Source organism: Podospora pseudocomata, chromosome 5, assembly GCF_035222375.1.
Source record: "Podospora pseudocomata strain CBS 415.72m chromosome 5, whole genome shotgun sequence".
In the NCBI taxonomy this organism is placed as follows: domain Eukaryota; kingdom Fungi; phylum Ascomycota; class Sordariomycetes; order Sordariales; family Podosporaceae; genus Podospora; species Podospora pseudocomata.
The window spans coordinates 3,969,507-3,991,189 of record NC_085889.1 but is presented as its reverse complement, the minus strand read 5'-3'; the positions used below and the strand labels follow the sequence as shown (position 1 = coordinate 3,991,189).

Sequence of the window (21,683 nt, the reverse complement as noted above, 5' to 3'; positions counted from 1 at the left end):
GACATGATATGGCCCCTCACGAGGGGTAGGCACTATTTCTTGACAATGAATCGTATTGCCAGCATCTGCGATGGTCGGGAGGTCGTCAAGAAGAAGCTTCCGTTTGAGCGCCAGAAACGGCTCAACGAGCCCGGCCCAAAGAGGACTTCCTGTGAATATACCGAAAAGGATGCGGAAAGTTTGTTGGAATTCTTTCACAGGAGAAAAAAGCCGCGTTGTTGACTCTGGTGGGGATGATGAGGCGATGGTTGGTGTTATGGATGAGGAGTGGGAGGAGAATATGCATGAGGATGACGATGTGGTGGATGGTGATTTGGAGGAGCGTTTAGCGTTGGCGAAGGAGCACCTTCAAAGAGAGGAGAATACGAACTTCATTATTCCGGACGACAAGGCCTTCATTGCGAGTCTGCGGGTACACATTGGCCAGCTCGAGGAGAGGTTTGAGGAGATGATAAATGTACTCGAGAGGTTTCAGAAAAGCATTGAGGTTCTAGAGGGTATTTTGCACGCCGCTGATTAAGGGACGCGTTTAGGCAAGTCTGTCACACAGACACGATGATTTCCTGGCGATGTTTTTGACCATGGATTTTTCAGATCAGAGTTCTTGAACCCTGCGGAGTTTATCACACGACGCCGTGTGAAATGGGCGCTATACGGGATATGGGATTAGAGATTTCACAGGTGCCATACCAGGTGATTTTGACCAAAGATACCCCCGCTTGGTCACCATTTAATGCCGCACGGCCTACATAGCATTTCTACCGTACTGATCTTTCATCTCTATAATTCATTTAGCTCAAAGCCCATACTCTCTCAAAATCTTCTCCGCGGCCGTATATCCCGTAACATCTACCCTCATGTTAGCCATAGGCCTCACACTTCAACTCCAAGAAAATTCACTTACAAGCAACAGCCTGTGTATGCCCACTGACCAACACAGGCACAGCACTCATATCCACCACCCTCACCCCCTCCACCCCCTTCACCTTAAAGTCAGCATCCACCACCTCCCCCATTTTACACGTCCCCGTCATGTGCCAACTACTAGAGATATTTTCCTTCCAATACTCCAGCAGTTCCTCATCACCGGCGTCCTTCCCCTTCGGGCCAGCAATAATCCCATCCACATCCACCCCCTGCTTGAAATTTTCACTCTCAGTAAACTTGACTATCTCCCTCAATGACTCCACGGCAGCCTTCCGGTCAAACTCATGAGCCAAGAACCTGGGGTCAAACAACAATGGCACCGCCGGGTCAGATGATTGGAGTCTGACAGTCCCCAAAGTCTGGGCGTTGTAGAGGAAGACCAAGAAGCAGGTGTAATCGATAAGAGTGTTGGTTCCTCGGTTTGCGGGAAAGCCTGGGAGAAACCAATGCATGGGGAAGTGCGTGATGACTTCGTAATGCGGAATGGTCTCTTTGTTCAAGTATTTCTTCTCCTCTTCTGGCAGGGACAGGAACTCCTTTGAGCTGGTTATAGAGTCAAGCTTGAAGAAGCCAATGCCGAGTTCACAGGCGTATTTGCCCCAGGGGTTGACGGGTGTAGCACCAGGGTTGGTCTTCCACTGCTCAAGAGCCAGATCCATCTGTGTCTGATCAGACCAAAAGGCTGAACGGGAGGAGAGAGGCGTGATGGAATTGGGTGAGCGTTTGTATACAAGCGGGACGAAGCAGTGGTCGCGGAGATTCTGGCCGACCGAGGGGATGTCAGCAATGATCGGGATATTGAACTGGGAGAGCTGATCTGCCGGGCCGACGCCGGAGTGTATTAAAACCCGAGGCGAGTCCAGGGCGCCAGCGGAGAGAAGGACTTCGTTCTTGGCGTGAAAGACCCGAGAGTTGGACTCGACGCCGGCGGCTTTCTTGTTGGAGTCGAAAATGATCCTCTGCACGGGGGAGTTGATCAAGACGGTGAAACTCGGCGGGAGGTTGGCAAGAAGGTCTTTGCTTGTTGATCTGAGGCCGCGATAGGCTGAACTGATGAGAACCGACATGCCCAGAGGGTTGCCAGAATTGTGGTCTGAGTTTAGGGGGAAGCCGCCTTGCTCGAACTGATCAAGAAGCGGGAGGAGGTCCTCTTCGAACTCAGCGGCATACCCTACGTGGACCGGACCATTGCTGCCATTTTGTGTGAGCGAGGCATACTTCTTATCTGTCCCCGGAGGAACTTCCGGGTGCACTGTCACAATCCTCTTGAACCGGTCGTTGATCTTGTCCCATGCAAAGTCATCATCTCCGGTCATCTCGGCCCAAGTTTCGTAGTCGTCTTTGGCACCCACGGTAAAGACACCAAAGTTGATGGCGGTTGATCCGCCAAGGCCTTTACCACGAGAGTAGTCAATCTCACGGTTATTGCAAAATTCTTGAGGGGTGGTTTTATATCCCCAGTTCATCCCCTCTTTCATGAACGTCAACCAGCGCTGACCATCGACACGAAGGTTCTTGTCTTCATTGTCACCACCTGCCTCAAGGATGAGAACTTTGGGCGGCTTCGGGCATTGAGACAGGCCATACGCCAGAGTGCTGCCAGCTGGACCACCTGTAGCATTGTTAGTACCATAATCAGCATGCAAACAAGGGTCACTGATCGCTACCTACCACCAACAATGATAAAGTCATAGATCTCGTCCGTTGCCATCTTGGAAGGATGTTAAGATCAGCAAAAGAGATTCAAGGGTGGAACAGGCAAGCAGACCACCCTTTTTATCCGCATCAGGCTGCAAGATACCTACCCTTTTGAGTGTAACATTCCACCTCCATCTCCACCTCTCGAGGTCGCTCATTGATCGTAGGCGCGGGGTCGGCATCTCACCAACCCGATATGTGAAGCCAAGAAGCAAGTGCTCACCCATAATGAGCCCAAGCACAGCACCTTCCAAATCATTGGCGGGAACTTTGCCTCCCTGAAAAGAAGTATGCGTGGAACATCCGAAGAAGATTCTATTGTTCGGGTCGCTGAGTCAGAGCAGGGTTTACCAATAGCAGCTGCATGCTCTACCAGCATAACCCAGCATTTGGTCTTGATGTAACTGTGAGGAACGTCTGAGCGTGAACTTGCAGATATTAGGATTCTGAATGACGATTGACAGGGGAATGTCATGAGAAACCCGCACTCGGCCGCAATGGGAACGGGATTACCGGGCCTCGATCAGCCTTATCCAAGAATAGGTATGAAGCCAACAAAATCCAAATTCAGTACTATCATGATCAATTAGCATAGCTGACATGAAAGCCATCCCAATCACCTGATGATTACTGAACACAACCCCAAGACCCCATCCCCATCATCACCCCCCCTCACAGCGTAAATTCCAACCGATTCCCTGCATAATCCCTCGCAAAGAACCTCGTCGGGTACTCGACCCCTTTCGCACCTGTTAACCACCCGTTAGTACCATTCCCCCTACAATATCCCTCCTCATGAGTACTCACCAGAATCCTCCTTCCCCGGCTCATCACACCCCAACGGCCTTCCCCGTTCCCACTCCTCCCCCACCCCCCTAAAATGCCCCCAAACCCTCCTCTGCAACTCCCCCAGCTCCCCCAAACTCCCCACCTTGAAACACGGATGCCTCGACGCCCCTTTCGCCTCCTCAGTGAAATCAACCTCTGGCCTCCCAAAAGCAATATGAACCTGCTGCCCCGACGTCCCGATATCAAACCACGCCAGCCTGTCCTTCTGCAACTGCGGCACCGGCCGGGGCGTCAGACCCAACGTCTTCCCGTAGAAGGCGTTGGCTTCGGGGAGGGTGTTGGGTGGGACGATGAGGTTGACCTGCCATGGAATATTAGCTACAGCCAAGTCAAGGAGGGGACGGGACGGGACAGACATGGTGGAGGCCGGTTATGAGGGGCATTTTGTCACAGTAGGTAAGGCAGTTCCAGTGGTCTGGGGGATGAGCTGAGGGCGCGATGGCAACGATGTAGTGACAAAAACAGCGCCGTTCAAAACTCGGTTCTTCAGAGAAATAGCTAGCTACACAAAAAAGGTGGGGTCCTCCAAACAGCACCATGTGGAATGCGGGGTTATTCAAGTTCAATACTTATGCACGTTACATAAAAACAGGCTGACGCAATTCAGGCATCACACTTCGTGATGATGGTAGTCGCCAATTTCTGGTGTAGTCCATTTCTTTCTGCATTAACAAACAGACAGGCCATTCTGTACCGATTCCCTCTATCAGCCCCTGCTGTTCCTTTTCTTGCCATTACCAATCCATTGATCCTAAACAGATTCCAATCGACCAATTACTCCGCCGTCAAAAAAGGCTCCTTCCCCACAGCCTTCAACTCCCCGCCCTTACCACCGTACTCAGCCGGCAACTTCTCCCCCAGCCCCTTGATCCTGCTCTCGGCAAACTCCTTGGCCAGGTTCGCGCCATTGGACATGGGATGGAACTTCTTGATGGTCTTGGGAGCGACAAACAGCTTCATGAAGCCGTAGACAAAGCCCATGATAGCTGGGACATTGACAAAGAACTTCTCCTTGAGCAGCTCGGGGTAGTTCTGCGCAAAGACCTTGATGGTCTCGGCGCTGGCAGACTTGACGTGAGGAGGGGAGCGGAGGAAGGAGATGGACTTGTAGTCATGGACCTGGAAGAGCTTGTAGGGGTCGTAGTCGGCGGTGATGGGCTTGATGGCGCCGCAGATGTTGAGCTCTTGGAGGGCGAGTTCCATGAGGGCGACACGCCAGTTGATGAACCTGTTGCGAGTTAGCTGACTACTGCAGTGAGACTTGTCAGGGGAACCTACTCCTCCAGATTGCCAAAGGTCTCATCAATGCTCTTCACACCACCGTAGATGTTCCAGGTGAAGATCTCTCTCTCCTCGGGTTCATCAACCTCCTTGCCGTCCACGACATAGGTGGTGACAAACCCCAGCCCTTCAAACTTGGACTTGGAGTACATCCTGCGCACCAGGTCCAACGGGTCAGACTTCTTGCGCCAGTCCAAAGTCTTGATCAGCTGGTCTCTGGCCTTGGCGAGGTCGCCATCGTTGGCGTTGAGATACTTTTGGAAAACGATCTGGCTGGGAATGTGGTTGGCCGGGTCGGCAAGGGGCACACCCCAGATCTCAGGGTGACCATGGTTCTTGGCGGCTTCCCAGAGCTGGGCGAGTGGAGAGGCTTCCTTTTCTGTCTCAGGTTTGGCATCACCGGTTGTCTCTGTAGCGGCAGGCGCAGCAGTGGTGGTTGTGGCGGTAGCGGTGGGCTCTGTGGCTGAGGTGATGGCGGTGGTAACGGGCGCCTCCGGCTTCGCAGCGGGTTCGGTAGCTGGGGCCGTGGCGGTGACGGGCTCCGGTGCGACTACCGGCGCGTCGGCGGGAGCCACAACGTCGGTGGTTTTGTTTGCGTCGCTCATTTTCACGTGTGCTTGGCCAAAATCAGCGATGAAACAATGATTCGGCAACTTTTTCTTCTGAGAGAAGAGAAAGAAAGGTGCAACAAAGCATCACTGGTGAATCTGCCGTGGTGAGACGGTCAGTGCTCCCAGATGATGTGGTCGCGAAGTGGGGCATTGTGCGACCATCTGATAACAGCCACACAGCTTATCAATCGCCCTACAGGCCCCTGCGATCTGATGATCCACTGCCAACCACAAGGCAACTTCGGAATCCCTTCACTTTTCATGAGCAGTCATTTCCAGGCTGTGGCTCTTACCCCAGTCCATTGTTTTGGTTATTCGTATCGAATATAATGAGAGTAGAAATCAAACATTGTCAAATTTCCCTTTCAACGCCCCACTCTCAACCCTCGTTCTGGTTTTTTTTTCCCCCAACAAACAGCCGCCGATTCCCGTCCAAATCCCCAAAACTCAAAGGAAAATAACTTCGATATGCCCCCCATTCGTCCACCCCTGACAACCGCCGGTGGGATTCCCGTGTTCATCAACCCCCTCCACTGCGTTGGGTCCGCCACAGTTCACCAACTGATAACTCCCCGTCGCTCCGCACGATCCCACACTCTTGCTGGTGCACACATACGCGCAAGTGCGCATATCAGTGACGCATACAGGCTGTAGAGTGGTGTCGACAGGCTGGTGGCCAAACACTCTAACGGTCACCGAGTTTCCCGCCATATTCACCAACCTCGACACATCAACCGTGGCGTAATCGCCCGTGCTGAACTCCCCGAACGTGTTCCTGATCTGCCCATACTCGCTCAGCGGAGTAGAGTAGTTGTAAATCATCGACCAACCCCCCGGCACCTCATTCGCAGCAGAGATCTCGACTGCGCTTCCGGTCTCGGGGAGTGAGTACGTGATCTCGGGACGGCGGATATTCATGAAACTGGAAGTGTTGTCCTTGTTGAAAGCGTACCACATGACGAGAATGATCGGCACCCCAGCACCGTTGATGAAGGTGAAGGTATTCGGCCCGTCCCGCCCAATCCACATCTTGCCGTTGTTGTAGATGGCGTTCCGGCCTTGGTCGAACATGCCGATTGACGCCATGTACTCGCAGTCTCGAGCTGAAAGACCGTAACCGAGGGAGAAGCACGACATATTGCTGTTACTCTCTCGGGCAGACTGGGAGTTCGGCCCCGAGGCTATCATGGCATTTGTGACTGTGGTCCTGGCACGCGAGACACTTTCTTAGGAACAGTTTGGGGTGGGAAAAAACAATTTGCGGAGATTTTGGGGTTACGACGTACCGGTACAAGGGGACATTCAGCACCTCATCCGTATTGCCACTATGGTGCGTAATATAGGTTTGGATTTTGAGGTTTGGAGATGGTATTGCATGGCAGACGGTGCTGCTGTTGCTGAGAAGCAACAGCATCATGGTGCGTACACGTGTGAAGGCCATCATCAATAGCGACGAAGTTGGACGATTCCCACCCGTTGTAGGCAATTCAAGGTAGTTATGCCTGGGCCGAGAAATGATGCGTCGTCGTCCTATTGCCTTGAGTTGACGACGGCCCCATTCCATCTTTGTTCCATGCATCGAGCAGTGTGACTGCTGAGCTGGCGTGCGACTGTCACCGTTACCTCCTGGCACCGGCGTCGCAAGCGGCGGCAAGTCCCATAAACACCTCATATCCTGAACTTCAAATCGTGTTTGCCAGTCACGCCGGGAAGGAAGGTGGTGAGTCATATATAGTTGATCTCGGGTGCAAAGCTGGGATTGGCAGTGGGCGAGACAACTTGACTGCCATACAAAACAGAGTCGTAGGACAAGGTGATGTTTGCCGTCAAAAGCCTGCTTGGCCATCCATTGACCACGATCGAGCCCTAAAGACCCAAGTCGTCACGGAAGGAGGCTTAGATGGTGGATGGTGATCAAAAATTGGATCGCAGAGGGCAAAATGTCAGTTTGGTGTTGGAAGAAAAAAATGCAAAAGAGTTCCGTGCCCGACCACCTGCTGGGAGTTGAACTCGGGGCGTTCCCGTCGTCCAGGGTTCTCAGGCTCACGGTGTTGCCTAGTCTCTCTCAGTTTGGATCGAAGTGGTGCCGTAGCCATACCACTGGACCAAACAGCCCAAGCTTACTCCCTGTTGTTTCGGCTGGTGCTAAGTCTTCCAAACCAGGCACTTATATCCCCAAGTCTTGCTCCTGCAGAGTTCTCATGCCTTTTGACTTTGTGCTCGGCATCCAACATCCCTCCAGTCGAAACGAGACCGCAACCCACATCCACCACCAAACACAGCGCAGCAACACCATCACCAAACCCTCACTTTCATCGCCAGTACCACAACCCTCGTCCCTCCTCAATCCCGACCACTCGGATCAAACCCTCGGTCCGCCCTTCCTTCCCGGCCCCCAAACTCAACCAACTCCATCCGACAACCCAAGCTCAAATGCCCAGACCATTTTGTGCCAGCCTTGTCTTGGTCCCGACGCCATCTTTTACTAGGCTGTTTGTCTCCCACCACCACCACCACCACCACCACCACCACCATGCAAACCCCGCCCGGCTGCAGCACCCCATCACAACTTGGCACCAGTGGTTGACTGAGGCAGAAATGTTTCACTTGTTATTTTAATTCAGAGTTGCAGATGCCTGTTGTCAAATACGATTGCCAAAAACCTTGGCTTTCTGCCAGCTCTTTCTTCGCGCCTCTCATTTTGCCAACTAGGATGATGAGGGAGAGTGGCGCTCTGGGCGGACACTGTCTGGAGTCTAAGTGCTTATTTGGGATTATCGGGACCTGGTGTGGTTCTTTCTTCTTCTTTGCTGGGGCAGGGGCTAGTTCAGCCTCATCCGCTAGGGGATTGGAGATTGCCGTAGCGGTCTGGACCCTCGCCGGCTCATGAAAGTGCTATTATTGCCAAGAGTGTGGTTCTTGAAAAGTGCCCTTTGAGTTTCAAGACGATGAAACAAATAAACGGAACGAAACATGGTCGACACTGAGGCAATGCAACTCATGGAGGCAAAAGGAAAGGTGGGATTGACGTCATGTAGCTAGTTGATGAAGCTCAACACGAACATGGCACATTGTGGCTATGAAGTATCCGGCTGCATAGTGGGTGTGCGGTGGGCTTGCAGCTATCGATGTTGGTGTTGAGATTCACTGGCAGGGCTCCATGTCCAGAGCGGGTAAGGGTGCATACTGTAGCTTTCTCATTGTGTCAGCTGCAGGCTCTACAGCCTGGTTAACGATAGTGGATGAGGTCTGGGATTGATATTCTGCTGTGTTCGCCCCTCTTTTCTTTCGTGGACAATGTGCGACTTTGGTGCTCTGTCAGTCTCCCCTTTCATCTTTGTTTTGATCTCTGAACGTTGCTATCTCAGACATGGCAAACATCCCTCCTTCCCTCGGCGCGAGTTGCCCCAGTGGTGGCAGCTTTTATGTGTGTCTTGGAAAGAAGACTGAGTTCATCGGCTGCTGCACCATCAACCCGTGCACCACTGGGTATCAGAGAGAACCGGGAACGTGTCCTCCAGAAAACCTTCGGCCAGCATCCTTCTCCAAGGACAGCTACCTTGATCTTCCAGCCCAGGAATGCGACAGTTTGGATTCGAGCGCATTGTGGTGGACCTGTGCTGGCAACACACCACCCTTCTTGGGTTGTTGCAAGATAAACCCATGTCATAGAGGATCGTGCCCGACCGACCGGCTTGTTGCTGCCCGCCTCAGTCCTGACCCGGATAATCGCCAAATCTTCGTTGGAGCTTCACCCACGACCACTAGCATTGAGCCGACCTCGACAACTCAAAGCACACCAACCGCCACACCAACTCCAACCACGGGCGTTGATCCGCGACCAGAGCTCTCAACCACCACGCCAAGCTCAAACAGTGGCCTTCCCCCGGCAGCAATCGGGGGCATAGCGGCAGGAGCTGCTGTCCTTTTCCTCGCCGTCATTGCCTTCCTTCTCTGGAGATGGCGACGCAATGTACGACAGAGTCAAGAAAACCACATCAGACCATTCGTGACAGAGGCAGGTGGCTATCAGCCAACTCCAACCTTCAAACCTGTCGGCTATGAGCCAACCGTGACCTCGACCTTCAGCAGCCCCGAGAGCAGTAAGTCAACGTCCCTTCCCAACTTCTCCCGTTTTCAAAGCTGACGAGCATTCAGCTCCTTATCTGCAAAATTCCTTCCCTGGATTCGGTCACCCGCCCAAGCAAGCAGGGCTTGGAGGATCACCTTCGCCATATGATCCACACCACTCATTCCAAGCATACCAACCGCACGGCCACAGCCGAACCGTCTCGGAGTTCTCGCAGACGCCTACCTACTATCACCAGTCCCCGCCGATGGGGCCGAGCCCGAATATGGCGGAGTTGTCAGCGACTGACTCGACGGCTTTTAGGATGGGGCATAATGTACCGACTGAACTTGCGACGACTGGGCCGATGCGTGGTCCTGTGGAAGGGCAAAGATGACAATGGTGGCTTGTGGTATTTATTTTTGTCTGCGTGCGTTTTGGAGAATACCAGGGACGACGTGTACATGGCTCTTTGGATATTTGATGTCGTCATAATTGATAATTTTGATCACTTGGATGACCTGCCTGCGCCATCGCCTACTGTCCCTTGCTCCTGCTTCCGCAAGCCTCTTCTAGAAGGGCTGGAATTTTTTGACAGATCGGATGACCGAGCATAATACTAAGCTACTTGGGATTGTTCCGCTCTGTCGGGTCGCCATGATGCTGATTGTTGGCAGCGTGTGCCTGGCATTCAGGTGGGTCTCACATCTTGGTATTATCCTCTCAGGGGTAGACAATCGTAACACAAGGTTGATGGATGAGACACACCAAGGATTGTCAACAACAAACAATTGTACATGGCTTCATTGCTATGATATTTGATGATGGGATCTTCTTTAAGAGGATATTTTCCTGCTTTTTCTTCTTTTTTTCTTGCGATCTTTGAACCGTCACAAACCGCTTGGATGCTTCACGAGATACGAGCTTCAGCTTCCACGACACTCATTTTACGTTCAAGATCGAGATACCCCTCGCCCAACACTCAGTATCATGAAGCTTCCCTTCTCACTCACCGCCAGCGCGGCGCTCTGTGTAGCTGCTGGATCAGCTCTGTCCATCGACCGCCGCGAGCCATACGAGATCTACAGGTTCCCTGGGAGAATCCCCGGGCTTGGAGGGAATGAAGCGCAGCAGGATGTCGGGTCGACGTGGTCGTCGGGAGTCAACATCCCTCTCGAAGTCTGGCGAAGGGGAAAGACTGATCTTCAGTGGGCGGGTGAGATTACTGTCGGGACTCCCCCGCAGAGATTGTAAGCTTCTTCTTGTTCTGGTCTGTTATATCAGCTAACACTTCTGCCCAACACACAGCAAAGTCATCTTTGACACTGGTTCCCCTTACCTCCTCCTCCCGCGGGACAATTGCACGACATGCTCCCCAGAGCAGAACTTGTTCAACCCTTTTTTGTCGTCGACGTTTTCTTCCAGTCCAGGGATTCCGCTGCAGCTGTTTTTTGGGACGGCGGGCGGGGGGACGAGGCCGACGAATACCTCCCAGGGAGCGAACTGCACGGCTGTTACGGATACGGTCGCTATCTCCTTCCCTTCTATCACTGGCTATGGCCAGCAGTTTCTGCTTTGCGATTATTACTCCTCTGGCTTGGCGACCCAACCAGCAGATGGCATCTTTGGTCTCGGACCTCTACCGACAGACTTTTGGCCAGACCAGGCGAGTAACACGACGGCGGAGTTTGAGACGGCGTATTGGAACTGGATCAACAACACTGGTGGTAATCTTGGGCCTGAGTTTGGGTTTTATCTGTTGGGGCCAAAACCGCAGTTGACGGTTGGGGGGACGGATGCAAGGTTGTATTACCCTTCTACCGTCCGCACCATCGGCCTCGATGTTCAGCTTTCGATTATGAGGGCGAGTTGGGTTGCGGGGTTGGGAGCGGTTAGAGTCAACAACCAGTACCTCCTGAGCAACACCAGTTCTGCAATCCGTGACGACGTCACGCTGCTGGACACGGGGTCGGCGATTATTCTCACGCCTGATTTCACCACCGCGGCGCAAATCTACAATTTTCTCTCGCCTGAGATTGGGCCGCTGGATAATCTTGGGAGTTGGGGAGGGCCGTGTGAGGTGTTGGATGAGATCGCGTGGACGGAAGATATCACTTTTACGGTTGGGACTGGGGAGAGGTCGGTGGAGGTGGGGTTGGTGAAGGGGGCTTTTAACCTGGGGGTGTTTGATGACTCTAGGCCCGGGATCTGTCAAGCGGTGTTTGTCAGCCCGACGCAGACGGCGAGGGAGCCGATTAGGGGGAGGCTGGCGTGGGTTTTGGGGACACCGGTGTTGAAGGGGTATTATACTGTTTGGAATGGGAGGGAGATGGAGGTTGGGTTTGGGGAGTTGAAGACGGGGAGAGGTGGGGAGTGGGTTAAGGGGAAGGGGAAGAGGGGGAAGGGGTGGGGGAAGGGATTTGGGAAGGGGAAGGGGAGGGGGTCTGGGGCCTTTAGTTTGCTTGGCTCGCGATGGAGGAGGGATTGACATTTTTATTAGATGAGCTTCTAATAGTATGATCAGTGCTTTGAGACTTTTCTGCCGTTAAACGTGTGTTCGTTTGTGATTATTAAAGTCTTGGCTGAAACCGAAACCGAAACTGCTTCACAACATCCTTAGGAACGAGCTGGGTACAGCTTTGACGACCAAAAAAACCCTTCCTCAACCCGGTGGTCTTGGGGAGGTGCTGGGAAGTCTAGCAGCTCGTCGTTCTCTCGGAGCTCTCTCTTTTCGAGACAGTACTGGTGATTCTCATCCTTCAGCTTGAATATCTCTCGCTGTTTTAGAGAGCGCAAGTTTGTGTTAGCAGCATTGTGATTCGTTCCTGCGTGACTACATGAAGGCGTACATACCTCTCCCATAGAGAAGCCCCTCAACACAATCCGCAATCTCATAGATGTGGGAACCAGCTTTGTGCCATCTCTCATCCACAGGTGTGTAGGTGGGTAGAAAATCTTCGAAACAGCAGTAAGCAAGTGCTACTTATTCTGACAAGGTAGGAACGGCACGAGTGGTAGATGTGAAAAGACCTACCAACATGTCGAAGTCTGCCCTACTACCGCAGAATTCGACAAGCTGTCTCTCGAAATAATAAAGGCAATGCTGCCTTTTGCTGTAGGGTATCTTCCAAAGCCAGAGGTCGACCACCTCTGATCGCTCGTCGGAGCCGCACAGCTTTGACTGCAAGTTGCCCATGATCGCGTGTGTTGTTGGGAATGTGTAGGTGTGTAGTTGGTCGATGACTGGGAAAATGTGCCCCGTGGGCGATCGCCGGGTTTGGTGAATTCTGCGTCGATGAAATTGGGATTTGCCGTTCTTTCCATCTCTGCGTGTCCAGGATGGAAAGCTTCGGTCGGTTACCTGTATAATGAATCCGGTATCCCACAACCTGCCATGTTGCACGGGTCGTTCGCTATCAAGCATCTACCATCATACGTAGACTAGGTTTGCTGCCAGCTTGATGGCGGTACTTAAATCCTCAGGCATCCTTCTGTCTACGTATTTAGTCTGGGACTTTTCTTATCTATAGAGTAAATTATTTGGATGATCTGAGCCTATTCAGTATCTAATCTCAGACTTTTCTCTCTTGAATCCCAGCGCTTTTTGTCCATCATGTTAGTAGGGGTTAGAATTAACTAAAGCTATTTTTGTCCATCATCTGACCAATGGATAGCATTAGTCCAGGCTTTTTCTGTTTCTGGGTTAAATAATTGAGGCCACGGATGTGCCTTCTTGAGGGCTCCAAAAAAACGCCACCCTCGCTCGGGGCTTTGCAAGTCTCCCCCGTCCCTAAGCTTATTTTTGATGTTGAGTGCCCGGGGTTTCCCTTGGTGTTTTTTCTTCTGTCATTAACATGATGTCTCTTCGTGTTCTGTCACCAAGAGCAATGCGATGGTGTCTCTGACTAAAGCCAAGCACCGCCATACTCCCTTCTCTGGTTGCTACATTATGACGCACCGCCGCGGTAACTCAACTGTACCCTAGCTGTGGCCATCATATCATGCTAAGCAGCACGACAACTTTTCCAGTAGTCATTGAAACTCTTTGCCTGTTTCTAGCTGAGCGAGAGTTTAACCAGAAGAACTACGGTGTTATAACTACATATTCCACCATTCCAAGGTAACAAAATGGGGAGAGGAACGGTAAGCCATATTTATACTTGCGCCGTAATTACCATCAAATAACACCACCTGAGTAGGTATGCATATTACATTGACCAAGATCCAAACACCTACCTGGTTTGTCCCTACATCCCAATAATAAAGGGCCATTCATCTCTTCTTACAAAGCACTTCACATCCACAAGCTGTGGAGAAAGATCTCATTGGCCACTCCAGGCTTTGGCAAATGGCGAGGTTATCATTGCTGCGTGGAGGCTTGACCACGATTTGGGAGTTGTGCCAGTTGACTTCCGCCTTGAAGCTCTGCAGGACCTCAACAGTTCTGGAGTTTCCTGTATACGCAGCTTTGTAATGCTGGCTTTGGGCCATTGTCTTTCCTGGATTGTTAACCTGGGCCCCATGCTCCAGAAGTAGCTTGGCAGCCCCTGCATTAAGAGGGAGCCTGCAGATGCCTGGAGACATACCCTTGCGGACAGATAGAAGCAACGGCGTTTTACCATCGTCATCAGTCTTCTCCAGATCCGGGTTGGCTTTCAGCAGCGGCTGCAGGGCTTCCACATTTTTATGAGCGACGGCATCGTGGATGGGCGTCGTTCCTTTGACCCCTGCGTGGTTTGTGTCAAGTCCTGGGAGGCGGTCGCGCAAGAGCTTGATTATCTCGCCGTTCGAGTCACGCGCGGCGATGTGCAGAAAGGAGTCAACGCCCCCAGAGCTATTCTCGATACGTGGGAGTCGATCAAGGATGCACCTGACGATGTCGACAGCCGAGCACTGAACAGAAGTGACGAAATCGCGTTGTGGTAGTGCGCCAGTATATCTAGTGTCGCCAGTGTCCTCAATAAAAAGCTCGAACATGTCTGTATGGCCTCTCATGATTGCATACTCAGTGGGACACCGCCCACATTTATCCTGAACTAAAGTATTAGCTCCCTGGCAAACCAAAAGATGCGCAGCTTCCAGTTTGTCATTCTCGGCCGCCAGATGCAGAGGGGTTTTGAGTACAGGAGATTTTGGCGTTAACATTGGCTCCAAACTTGATCAACAGGCTGGCGAAGTGCGTGTTGCCTTGAGACGCTGCCACAGGAAGAGGTGTGAGTCTTAAAATGTCGGGCGCATCGACTATGATGTGGTTGAAGTAACTGGCTTCATGTTCGTCTTCACACCGACTGCTAGAAGAACTCGAGTTCGAGTCTTGTGGTTGATTGTGATAGTCCAAGAGAACCTGGACAACTTCTCGCCTCTCATTTTCGACGGCGAGGTAGAGGGGTGAATTCCGATCCCCATTTGCAAGGTTGCTATCTGCTTTGTTGTCTAACAAAGGTCGGACCACCGGGAGGAATCCACCAGCCGCTGCTAAGCCTAGAGGTGTATCTTTACCATTTTCGGACGCCTTTTTCGGATTGAGGCCGTGGTTAAGCAAGTCTCTCACAGTCAGCAACTGGTCTACGCTAGCAGCCGCTGAGAGCAGAGACTGTGTCAGATCTATTGCTGTAGGCTAGAGAATTTCGAGTATATCAAGCTGTCCTAGTTTTGCAGACAGATCCTCCGGGGTGGCGTATCCGTCTAGATTGTCTGGCAAGGGGTATCAATGAGTACATGGCGAGGTGTGCCCCTTGATTCTCGCTCCATGCAGAAGCCTGAAAACTTCCTTCTGCCCGTTTCGTATTGCGTGATGCAGCGCAATGTGTTGTCTGTTGTCTCTGGCCAACAATAGAGCCTCAAGGATGTCGAAGCGGGTGGCATAATACAGAATAATCCGTGTAGCTTCGTAACAGTCTTCTTGAGCTGCCAAGTGCAGAGGGGGAAGACCGCTCGTGTCAGAACTGGTAAAGACCTCTACCAGTTGAGAACGCCTGTTGACGCCAAATGTGTGGCAGACGCTATGCATGTACTCGTCCAATAATGTAAGAGAGTTGACAACGGCATGGTGGAGTGGAGGTCTTCCGTCCCTGTGTGGGATACCGATGAGTTTGTCGTCAGGCCCGAAGCATTTTCTCAAGAGGTCCAAACTCGGCAAGTGACCCACGAAAGGGTCTTGGATCTTGACATCCTCGATCCAAGGAAAACGCATGCCTGGTATCCTTGGAGCACTACTGGCCCCGCGGGCGCCTTTTGCTTGATTGTGCACTCGGTCTTGTTGCCCACATTCAGATGACACGTTGAGAACGCAGTACTTGAACATGAGCTTGAGAAACGAATCAGGGAGATCAGAGACATGGCTGGCGAGTCCAGAGAGTACTCTGTCAACTCTTTCTTGCAGAACTCCAGAAGGCGCTGTCTTTATCAGACGTAATAGCCACTTTTCGCACCAGTCTTGAGCTGTTCACATGTGCGGCGCATCGACGAAGACGAGTGAGGGCCTAACGCGGACATACCTGCTTCACAACCAGGCCCCCAAGCCCCCATCCCGCATACAGTAACTCCCCTCTGTAACTGCCATGTTTGGTTCCACTGCTTTGGAGGATCTCTCTGTCGGTTGTCTCGAGAAGCAATTCAGCCTCTTTTCTCATCAAATCCGACAGTAGGTATTGGTCGTTGTCGGAGAGGACGCTCTCATCCACGTCGTGATCGAGAATGCTGTATTCAACCAATGCTGCCTCTGGAATCAAGCCACGGCTGGTTTCTACTAGCGGCGAGAGGGCGCTCTGGGATGGCTGATCTTAAAAACCGACCAGAAGCATCCTGTGAGAGCGACTAGCACGCACATAGATATCAAGTGATATGGGCATGGTAGGTAGTCCACAAACGTAAAGGTCTTTTCTTGATTGTCTCGAATGCGAGACATGATGTATGAGCTGTGGTAATCGATGATAAAATCGCAGATGGTCGAATCTCTGCTGGGCGGCTGGGGTCATGAAGGTGTGGAAAGGGAAAAAGGCGAAGCATATAACGGCCGTCACTGGCAAACAGTGCCGTCCACGGGGTCGTCATGTCAGTGGCAAACAGCGGTGTCCCACGAGGCTTTCGGAAGAAAAATGAATGGCCATGGTAAGCAGAATGTCTGTAATCTGAATGCTGAAAAAGACAGCGCGATGCGGGCGGGATCAATAGGCGGCGACAGGAGTAGTAACTCGTTTGTAGCGGCATTCCGGAAAGTTAAACGTGGACAGCTCGCTTCAGATGGCTTCAGAGAGGGAACAGCTGAGCAGGAAAGGGTGAATTTGGAAGAACAATGCAACTACATAGCACAGCAACTACAATGAAATGGTACAACATAGCTGATTATTGCTGCACCTTAATATTGGTCATGCACCAGAACTGTGATCTGGCCTTCATCCTGCACCGTGACTCCTCCCTTGGTGGACTGTACCCAACTCAGCAGACGACCTCAACGTGCAACGAGATGGGTTGCTGAGAGTAAACTCACCGTTTGGCCAGAGCGTCACAACCTTTGCCTCCCGTTTGCTCTTTCCGGGCTGTTTTTCGTCTCAGAAACGATGGCGATGGCGGCATCTTTGAATCGCCGTTTGCTTCCCAATCTCCGGAACTGGAACCCAAACATTACCAAGGTGGCGGGACTGCTGTCATGGGCTTTCCCCATGCGCCCATGGACCACACGGTCAACTCGGGCCTGCAGTTGCAACCCAAAGCACAAGTCGTCAATTACTTCGGGTCGTTGGATCTCATCAGGCTCATCTGTTTTCCGGTGCGTCCCACGATGCTCGGCTGCGATAGCCAGCTGAATGGGCGCAAAGAAGAATTCATCGCCTGCTGCGGCTTTCCCATCGATATGAAATGTAAGTATTAGCCATTCTCGTACTTGTTGGTAGTCAAATCAATGCTAACGTCTGTTACTGTGAATACAAACAATAATATCCCCATGACACCCAGGTTATTTATCTTCGGAGACCTGGCTCATAAGACAATCCGCTTGGACAAGGTGGAGTTCTCTGTCCGGCCTCGCGAACATGAAACTGAGATGGCACTCTGCGTGCGCGAGATATTCCCAGGTGCCGAGCTCTAGAACGCCCGTCTAAATAACTCTAGCCAAACGAAATCCGACAAGAAGTTTTTCAACGCATCCTGCGTCAAGGCTCTGCAATGAGCCCTTGATCAGAATGTAGATTATCATCTCGATGGGCTGGACGTACGAGATGAAGAATGACGACACCCACAAGCCCGACCCTGAGGCGCTCATCAAGGAAGCTGTTGAAAAGAACAAGGCCGCGTTGTTTGGGTCTCTCCGAAACCTGCCTATTGAGAACTTCTCCCCTGTGGGCTTCAGCAGTGTCATCAAGATCAACTCGGCGACGCGGAGCGGTAACGTTGTGGGCGACAATTTCCACCAGAGATCGGATTTCATCCTGCCTGGAGAGGACATCGAGATCTCCAGGGCCAGCAGTGTCAAGAAAGTGAGCGGGAGCTCCTTTGCCACAGCATAGGTATGCTGCCGGACAGGCGCCACTTGTGCCATATACGATCAAGGTGCGGGAAATCTTTGATCAGAAGGATGGCGCGGAGGTCCTCAGGATCTTCAAAAGATCGGCGGGCATAAAGAGGATCTTCCGGGCTCTCTCCTCGGAGACTGTCGGTGAGAACAGCAACGTTGGGCCCTTTGTACGGCGCGCATTCACTATGCTCAAGGCTGAAGATTCGGTGGCGGGCAAAAATGCGAAGCAGAGGCAGTTGAGGAAGGTTATCTATAACTTTTTACGGATCAGATGAGACAGGATTTGGGGAAGGTTCATGGTTCTTCACCTTTGCCACAGTAGGCTCATTACCTACACGTAGGTACCTGCAAGCGTTTTGTTGTTCGCAGTCTCTCTCTATTCGGGCTTTCTTTGGATTCACTGATAAAAGCACAGCAAAGCAGTCATAGGTTTAAAAAAAAGATGTAAATAAATATAAGCGAATGTACTAGCTAAATGTACCTCCAGTCTGGTCTCCTTCAGGTATGCTAACAGCTCAATCTCGCACACATCAATCTCCCCCATCAAACACCTCCCACCCCAAGAAGCGAATGTAACAAACAAAGTATCCTCTAGTCAACCCGAACCACCCGTCGTCCATCACCATTCTCCCTGCAAGATCTCACCCCAACCTCCCCTCTCCCCCACATATCCACTCCTCAAATCCACCACCAATCCCCCGTAATCCTCCCTGTACCAAGCGACGCCAACCTTTGAAACGCAGTCGGGCTCAAGTCCAAATCACCAGCAGCGCACCCAGGGCATCTATCCACAACCCTAACATCAACCGTTTTCCCATTATAGCTAGCCCGAATCATCCTCCCACACAAAGGATTGTTGTTAGGGTTCCCATTCGGGGTCTGAGGATCAAATACATGGCGGTTAAGCGCAACAACGAGCTCACCGTCGTTGTTCCACTTTCCGCAGGCGCCCAGGCCGGTGTTGTACCAAGTGAACTGTCCTCTAGCGCGGGCAGCAATCTCACGGGCTTCAACCTCGAGGGGAGAGGCCGGGGCGGGTGTGGTGGGGGCTGCGGAGGCGAGGGAGAGGAAGGCCACCGCGAGGGTGGTGAGTGTGCTGGTTGGGATGAACATTTTGGTGGGTTTGGGGGTCAAAGAGTTTGTTTGTGGTGGGTAAAGTACTATTGTTGGTATGCTTGGACTCCTGATGGTGAGAATGATGATAAAAAAATGGGGTAGCGAAAGTGAGGAGAGAGCGTCCTTGATATAGATGTCACAACATGACTTGACCTGTGGCTTTCATGTCGTGGACCTTGAGAAGCTAGGATCTAGTGACTTCGAGAGGAGAGGACTCCAAGCCTGTTCCGAAGACCGGCATATCTCTGCCGCTGTAGTCAGCCTGCCTCTGGAAGCCCGGAAAAGGAAGTTCGACGGACTATGATGGTGAGTGTGTCTCATTCACAGTCAGCATCGTGAAAGACTGTTCTGCCGATGTCTCCATGTTCATTACTCCGTGTCTCCGTGCTGTAAAATATCTCAGTAGAAGCGGCGCTGTCAGAATGTCGACCTGCCCGTTCGAGCCATCGTCCCACGGATTGAGTCCTCCATGATATGCATTTGATGCAAAGATGAGAAATCAGCTCACCGCCGTGAGGCGTGCTTTCTTTCCCCGTATCATCACCTATATGTCAAAGATGATCAACGTGGTGAGATTCAGTTCGAACTACGCCCGAGTTGTGACGATGGGGACGTCCAAGGCCTCGCCAGATCGGACCGAGGGGAGAAACCTGTCGCCTCAGCCAACACGCATGGCGCGTACTGTAAATGGGGCTGATAGAGCGATGTAAGTAAGTAGGTAGTCCCTAATTTCCGCCATCATGTTGTAAAAAATCCGCAAAGGCTCTAAATACAATGCAATGACCGACTCAAACCACAATCTACTATTGGTATTCTTCAGTATCACTGTATCAGCCATTAGATAGTCCAGTTTCACCTACCACGCCACGTTAACTGATGTCCAAGTATTCAGGTGGCTGCTTACAGTCGACGTTCTCATTGGGTGGAATGTCTCATGTCGGAAGCCTCAGGGGTTTGCAGACTGCAGAGGGGACGTGGCCATCATGGTGCAGAAGGACACGGAACTGAACGACCTGTCAGGCCTCCGGATCGACGGGATGCAACTGTAGTCTGTCTGTTGAGGTCAGGGACTCGGTGCCTGATTTGTGATGCCGTCATGCCGTGGCACCCATAGTGCGAGAGCCCTCGTAGGTTCCTGTCAACCTCCTCACTGTGGCACGTACACAACATGAGGGGAAAGCGAGCGAACTTGTGTCATCGGCAGTCATCATCCCATACCTACCATTCTCTTGTCTCACAGAGCCGGTCTGCCGGGCGAGTTAAACATGAACTCCGACATGGGCAGGTTGCTTACTCATAAAGCTAATACACCCAAAGGCCAAGTAGGTGCCGAGCCGCCGAGGCGGGAACGGAAGCTTGTCCCTGACCCGAAGACGGGCACTCCCGCCAGAGGCTCTGCGGTCCATGCACAGGGTCATTCTTGATCGATCCTTTGTCTTTGTCGTCAGTATCTGAACACTCAGCAATACACGTTTCTTTCTTAGATACCGTAGTCATTCTGCCAGCATTCGGTGATGCAGAGCTCTTCTGTAAAGTTCTGCTGTGCAACCTAATAGATGTAGTACGAGAAGGTTTTGGGATATCCGCATCAAACCCAGTCAGTTCAGGGTGTAGCATTCCGGTAGATAGCATGGTGACAAGAAGTAACTGCCGGCAGCCGGATGGAAAGGCAGACAGAACAATAACTAGTTGAGTAGTAACTGACCGAGACAAGCCGCTTACGAGAGATATAATCTGTCACCGTGGAAGAATCTGCGGTGGCAGATTATGCCAAGACTCATCGACCAGTCAAGGTGAAAGATCTGTATGAAGGGAGCACCCAGATGAGGAACAAGGTTGAGGTTACACGGTCATGGTCTAGTAAGATCGGTATGGCTTGCAGTAGTTGATCGTCGCTTACATTACCATTTCTGTTGCAGAGAATATGAGCGCAGTTCATATCACGATGTCTCGTCAGTGAGCTTACATCATTCGGAACCCTAACCGTCGATCTGGGCGACAAGAGATTTGGAGAATAGAAGAAAATATCCAAGAAAATAGTGACCAGTTGAGAACAGTGCTGGTTGACTTTCTGGCGGCACATGATGGATTTCGATCATGTGGATGGAAGTCAATCAAACGACAAAAAAGCGACCTTCAGGATCAAATTCTGTTGATGACTGGTGGTTCACCGAAGGTCAAATCCGACCACGGTAAACACCCTTGAGCTGGTAAGTCCACCGGGCTCCTTCCAAGTTTGGCTGACATAATTTCAAACGGTGGAAATCGAACAGCAAAACCAAGGAAAAATGGAAATTTAGAGTTTGGCAGGTGGCAGGTGGGAGCAAGTCGGGCAGCTGACCCCAACGCGCGACCATCAGATTGGTCGCCTGCCACTTCAGCATGGCCTCCCAGCCCCATCATGCATGACCTGAAAAACATCACCAACGTCGAGGTTGGGCCACGGCATAAACTTTATATCTTGCAAACCCTCGCCATCGTGATTTTATTCTTTGTTTCTGCTATGAATCATTGTGGTCAGGCAATGGCCAAAGGTTAAGACAGCGTCCGCATGATGGGCTGGGGAAATAGCAGGAAAATGCTGCTTAAAAGGCTGCCTCTTTGTGTTGGACGTCTTCGG

General features: G+C 51.7%; 11 protein-coding genes across 11 annotated transcripts; 3 read left to right on the top strand and 8 right to left on the bottom strand.

Annotated features, from left to right (window-relative positions):
* Positions 1 to 599: 599 nt before the first annotated feature.
* On the bottom strand, positions 600 to 3,365 carry QC762_509820 (uncharacterized protein). Its single transcript, XM_062891392.1, has 4 exons — positions 2,733 to 3,365; positions 2,599 to 2,638; positions 905 to 2,539; positions 600 to 849 (listed from the first exon to the last, which is right to left on the bottom strand). Exons 1-4 carry the CDS (start codon positions 2,850 to 2,852, stop codon positions 797 to 799), a joined length of 1,848 nt encoding a protein of 615 aa, XP_062742737.1. The 5' UTR covers positions 2,853 to 3,365; the 3' UTR covers positions 600 to 796.
* Positions 3,366 to 3,418: 53 nt separating this feature from the next.
* QC762_509810 (uncharacterized protein) lies at positions 3,419 to 4,013 on the bottom strand (the record flags this gene model as incomplete). The annotated part of the gene is made up of 2 exons (XM_062891391.1): positions 3,419 to 3,775; positions 3,831 to 4,013. The coding sequence occupies 2 exons, from the start codon at positions 4,011 to 4,013 to the stop codon at positions 3,419 to 3,421; spliced, it is 540 nt and encodes a 179-aa protein (XP_062742736.1).
* A 235-nt stretch (positions 4,014 to 4,248) lies between these two features.
* SFH5 (Non-classical phosphatidylinositol transfer protein (PITP)) lies at positions 4,249 to 5,360 on the bottom strand (the record flags this gene model as incomplete). The annotated part of the gene is made up of 2 exons (XM_062891390.1): positions 4,249 to 4,702; positions 4,753 to 5,360. 2 exons carry the CDS (start codon positions 5,358 to 5,360, stop codon positions 4,249 to 4,251), a joined length of 1,062 nt encoding a protein of 353 aa, XP_062742735.1.
* A 453-nt stretch (positions 5,361 to 5,813) lies between these two features.
* On the bottom strand, positions 5,814 to 9,982 carry QC762_509790 (uncharacterized protein; the record flags this gene model as incomplete). Its single annotated transcript, XM_062891389.1, is given in 3 exon segments — positions 5,814 to 6,573; positions 6,653 to 7,868; positions 7,878 to 9,982. Coding segments are annotated over 2 exon segments (1,320 nt in total). The 5' UTR covers positions 7,213 to 7,868; positions 7,878 to 9,982.
* QC762_509780 (uncharacterized protein) lies at positions 8,352 to 9,854 on the top strand. Its single transcript, XM_062891388.1, has 2 exons — positions 8,352 to 9,469; positions 9,525 to 9,854. The coding sequence occupies exons 1-2, from the start codon at positions 8,737 to 8,739 to the stop codon at positions 9,830 to 9,832; spliced, it is 1,041 nt and encodes a 346-aa protein (XP_062742734.1). The 5' UTR covers positions 8,352 to 8,736; the 3' UTR covers positions 9,833 to 9,854.
* Positions 9,983 to 10,425: 443 nt separating the features above from the next.
* On the top strand, positions 10,426 to 11,923 carry QC762_509770 (uncharacterized protein; the record flags this gene model as incomplete). The annotated part of the gene is made up of 2 exons (XM_062891387.1): positions 10,426 to 10,685; positions 10,744 to 11,923. The coding sequence occupies 2 exons, from the start codon at positions 10,426 to 10,428 to the stop codon at positions 11,921 to 11,923; spliced, it is 1,440 nt and encodes a 479-aa protein (XP_062742732.1).
* A 1,784-nt stretch (positions 11,924 to 13,707) lies between these two features.
* QC762_509765 (uncharacterized protein) lies at positions 13,708 to 14,580 on the bottom strand (the record flags this gene model as incomplete). The annotated part of the gene is made up of 1 exon (XM_062891386.1): positions 13,708 to 14,580. The coding sequence occupies one exon, from the start codon at positions 14,578 to 14,580 to the stop codon at positions 13,708 to 13,710; it is 873 nt and encodes a 290-aa protein (XP_062742731.1).
* Positions 14,581 to 17,633: 3,053 nt separating this feature from the next.
* Positions 17,634 to 18,222, top strand: QC762_509762 (uncharacterized protein; the record flags this gene model as incomplete). The annotated part of the gene is made up of 2 exons (XM_062891385.1): positions 17,634 to 17,909; positions 17,983 to 18,222. 2 exons carry the CDS (start codon positions 17,634 to 17,636, stop codon positions 18,220 to 18,222), a joined length of 516 nt encoding a protein of 171 aa, XP_062742730.1.
* A 403-nt stretch (positions 18,223 to 18,625) lies between these two features.
* Positions 18,626 to 19,060, bottom strand: QC762_509759 (uncharacterized protein; the record flags this gene model as incomplete). Its single annotated transcript, XM_062891384.1, has 1 exon — positions 18,626 to 19,060. One exon carries the CDS (start codon positions 19,058 to 19,060, stop codon positions 18,626 to 18,628), a length of 435 nt encoding a protein of 144 aa, XP_062742729.1.
* Positions 19,061 to 20,157: 1,097 nt separating this feature from the next.
* On the bottom strand, positions 20,158 to 20,481 carry QC762_0086850 (uncharacterized protein; the record flags this gene model as incomplete). Its single annotated transcript, XM_062884003.1, has 2 exons — positions 20,158 to 20,213; positions 20,358 to 20,481. The coding sequence occupies 2 exons, from the start codon at positions 20,479 to 20,481 to the stop codon at positions 20,158 to 20,160; spliced, it is 180 nt and encodes a 59-aa protein (XP_062742728.1).
* Positions 20,482 to 20,543: 62 nt separating this feature from the next.
* QC762_0086840 (uncharacterized protein) lies at positions 20,544 to 21,394 on the bottom strand (the record flags this gene model as incomplete). Its single annotated transcript, XM_062884002.1, has 2 exons — positions 21,030 to 21,394; positions 20,544 to 20,612 (listed from the first exon to the last, which is right to left on the bottom strand). Exons 1-2 carry the CDS (start codon positions 21,144 to 21,146, stop codon positions 20,544 to 20,546), a joined length of 186 nt encoding a protein of 61 aa, XP_062742727.1. The 5' UTR covers positions 21,147 to 21,394.
* Positions 21,395 to 21,683: the final 289 nt, after the last annotated feature.

Excerpts from the sequence above, each read along its gene's own strand:
- QC762_509820 (XM_062891392.1), bottom strand. The coding sequence starts at position 2,852 with ATGGGTGAGCACTTGCTTCTTGGCTTCACATATCGGGTTGGTGAGATG. Across the intron at positions 2,639-2,732 it reads GGAATGTTACACTCAAAAGG|ATGGCAACGGACGAGATCTA; the intron begins GTAGGTATCTTG and ends CATCCTTCCAAG. Across the intron at positions 2,540-2,598 it reads TGACTTTATCATTGTTGGTG|GTGGTCCAGCTGGCAGCACT; the intron begins GTAGGTAGCGAT and ends ACAATGCTACAG.
- QC762_509780 (XM_062891388.1), top strand. The coding sequence starts at position 8,737 with ATGGCAAACATCCCTCCTTCCCTCGGCGCGAGTTGCCCCAGTGGTGGC. Across the intron at positions 9,470-9,524 it reads CTTCAGCAGCCCCGAGAGCA|CTCCTTATCTGCAAAATTCC; the intron begins GTAAGTCAACGT and ends ACGAGCATTCAG.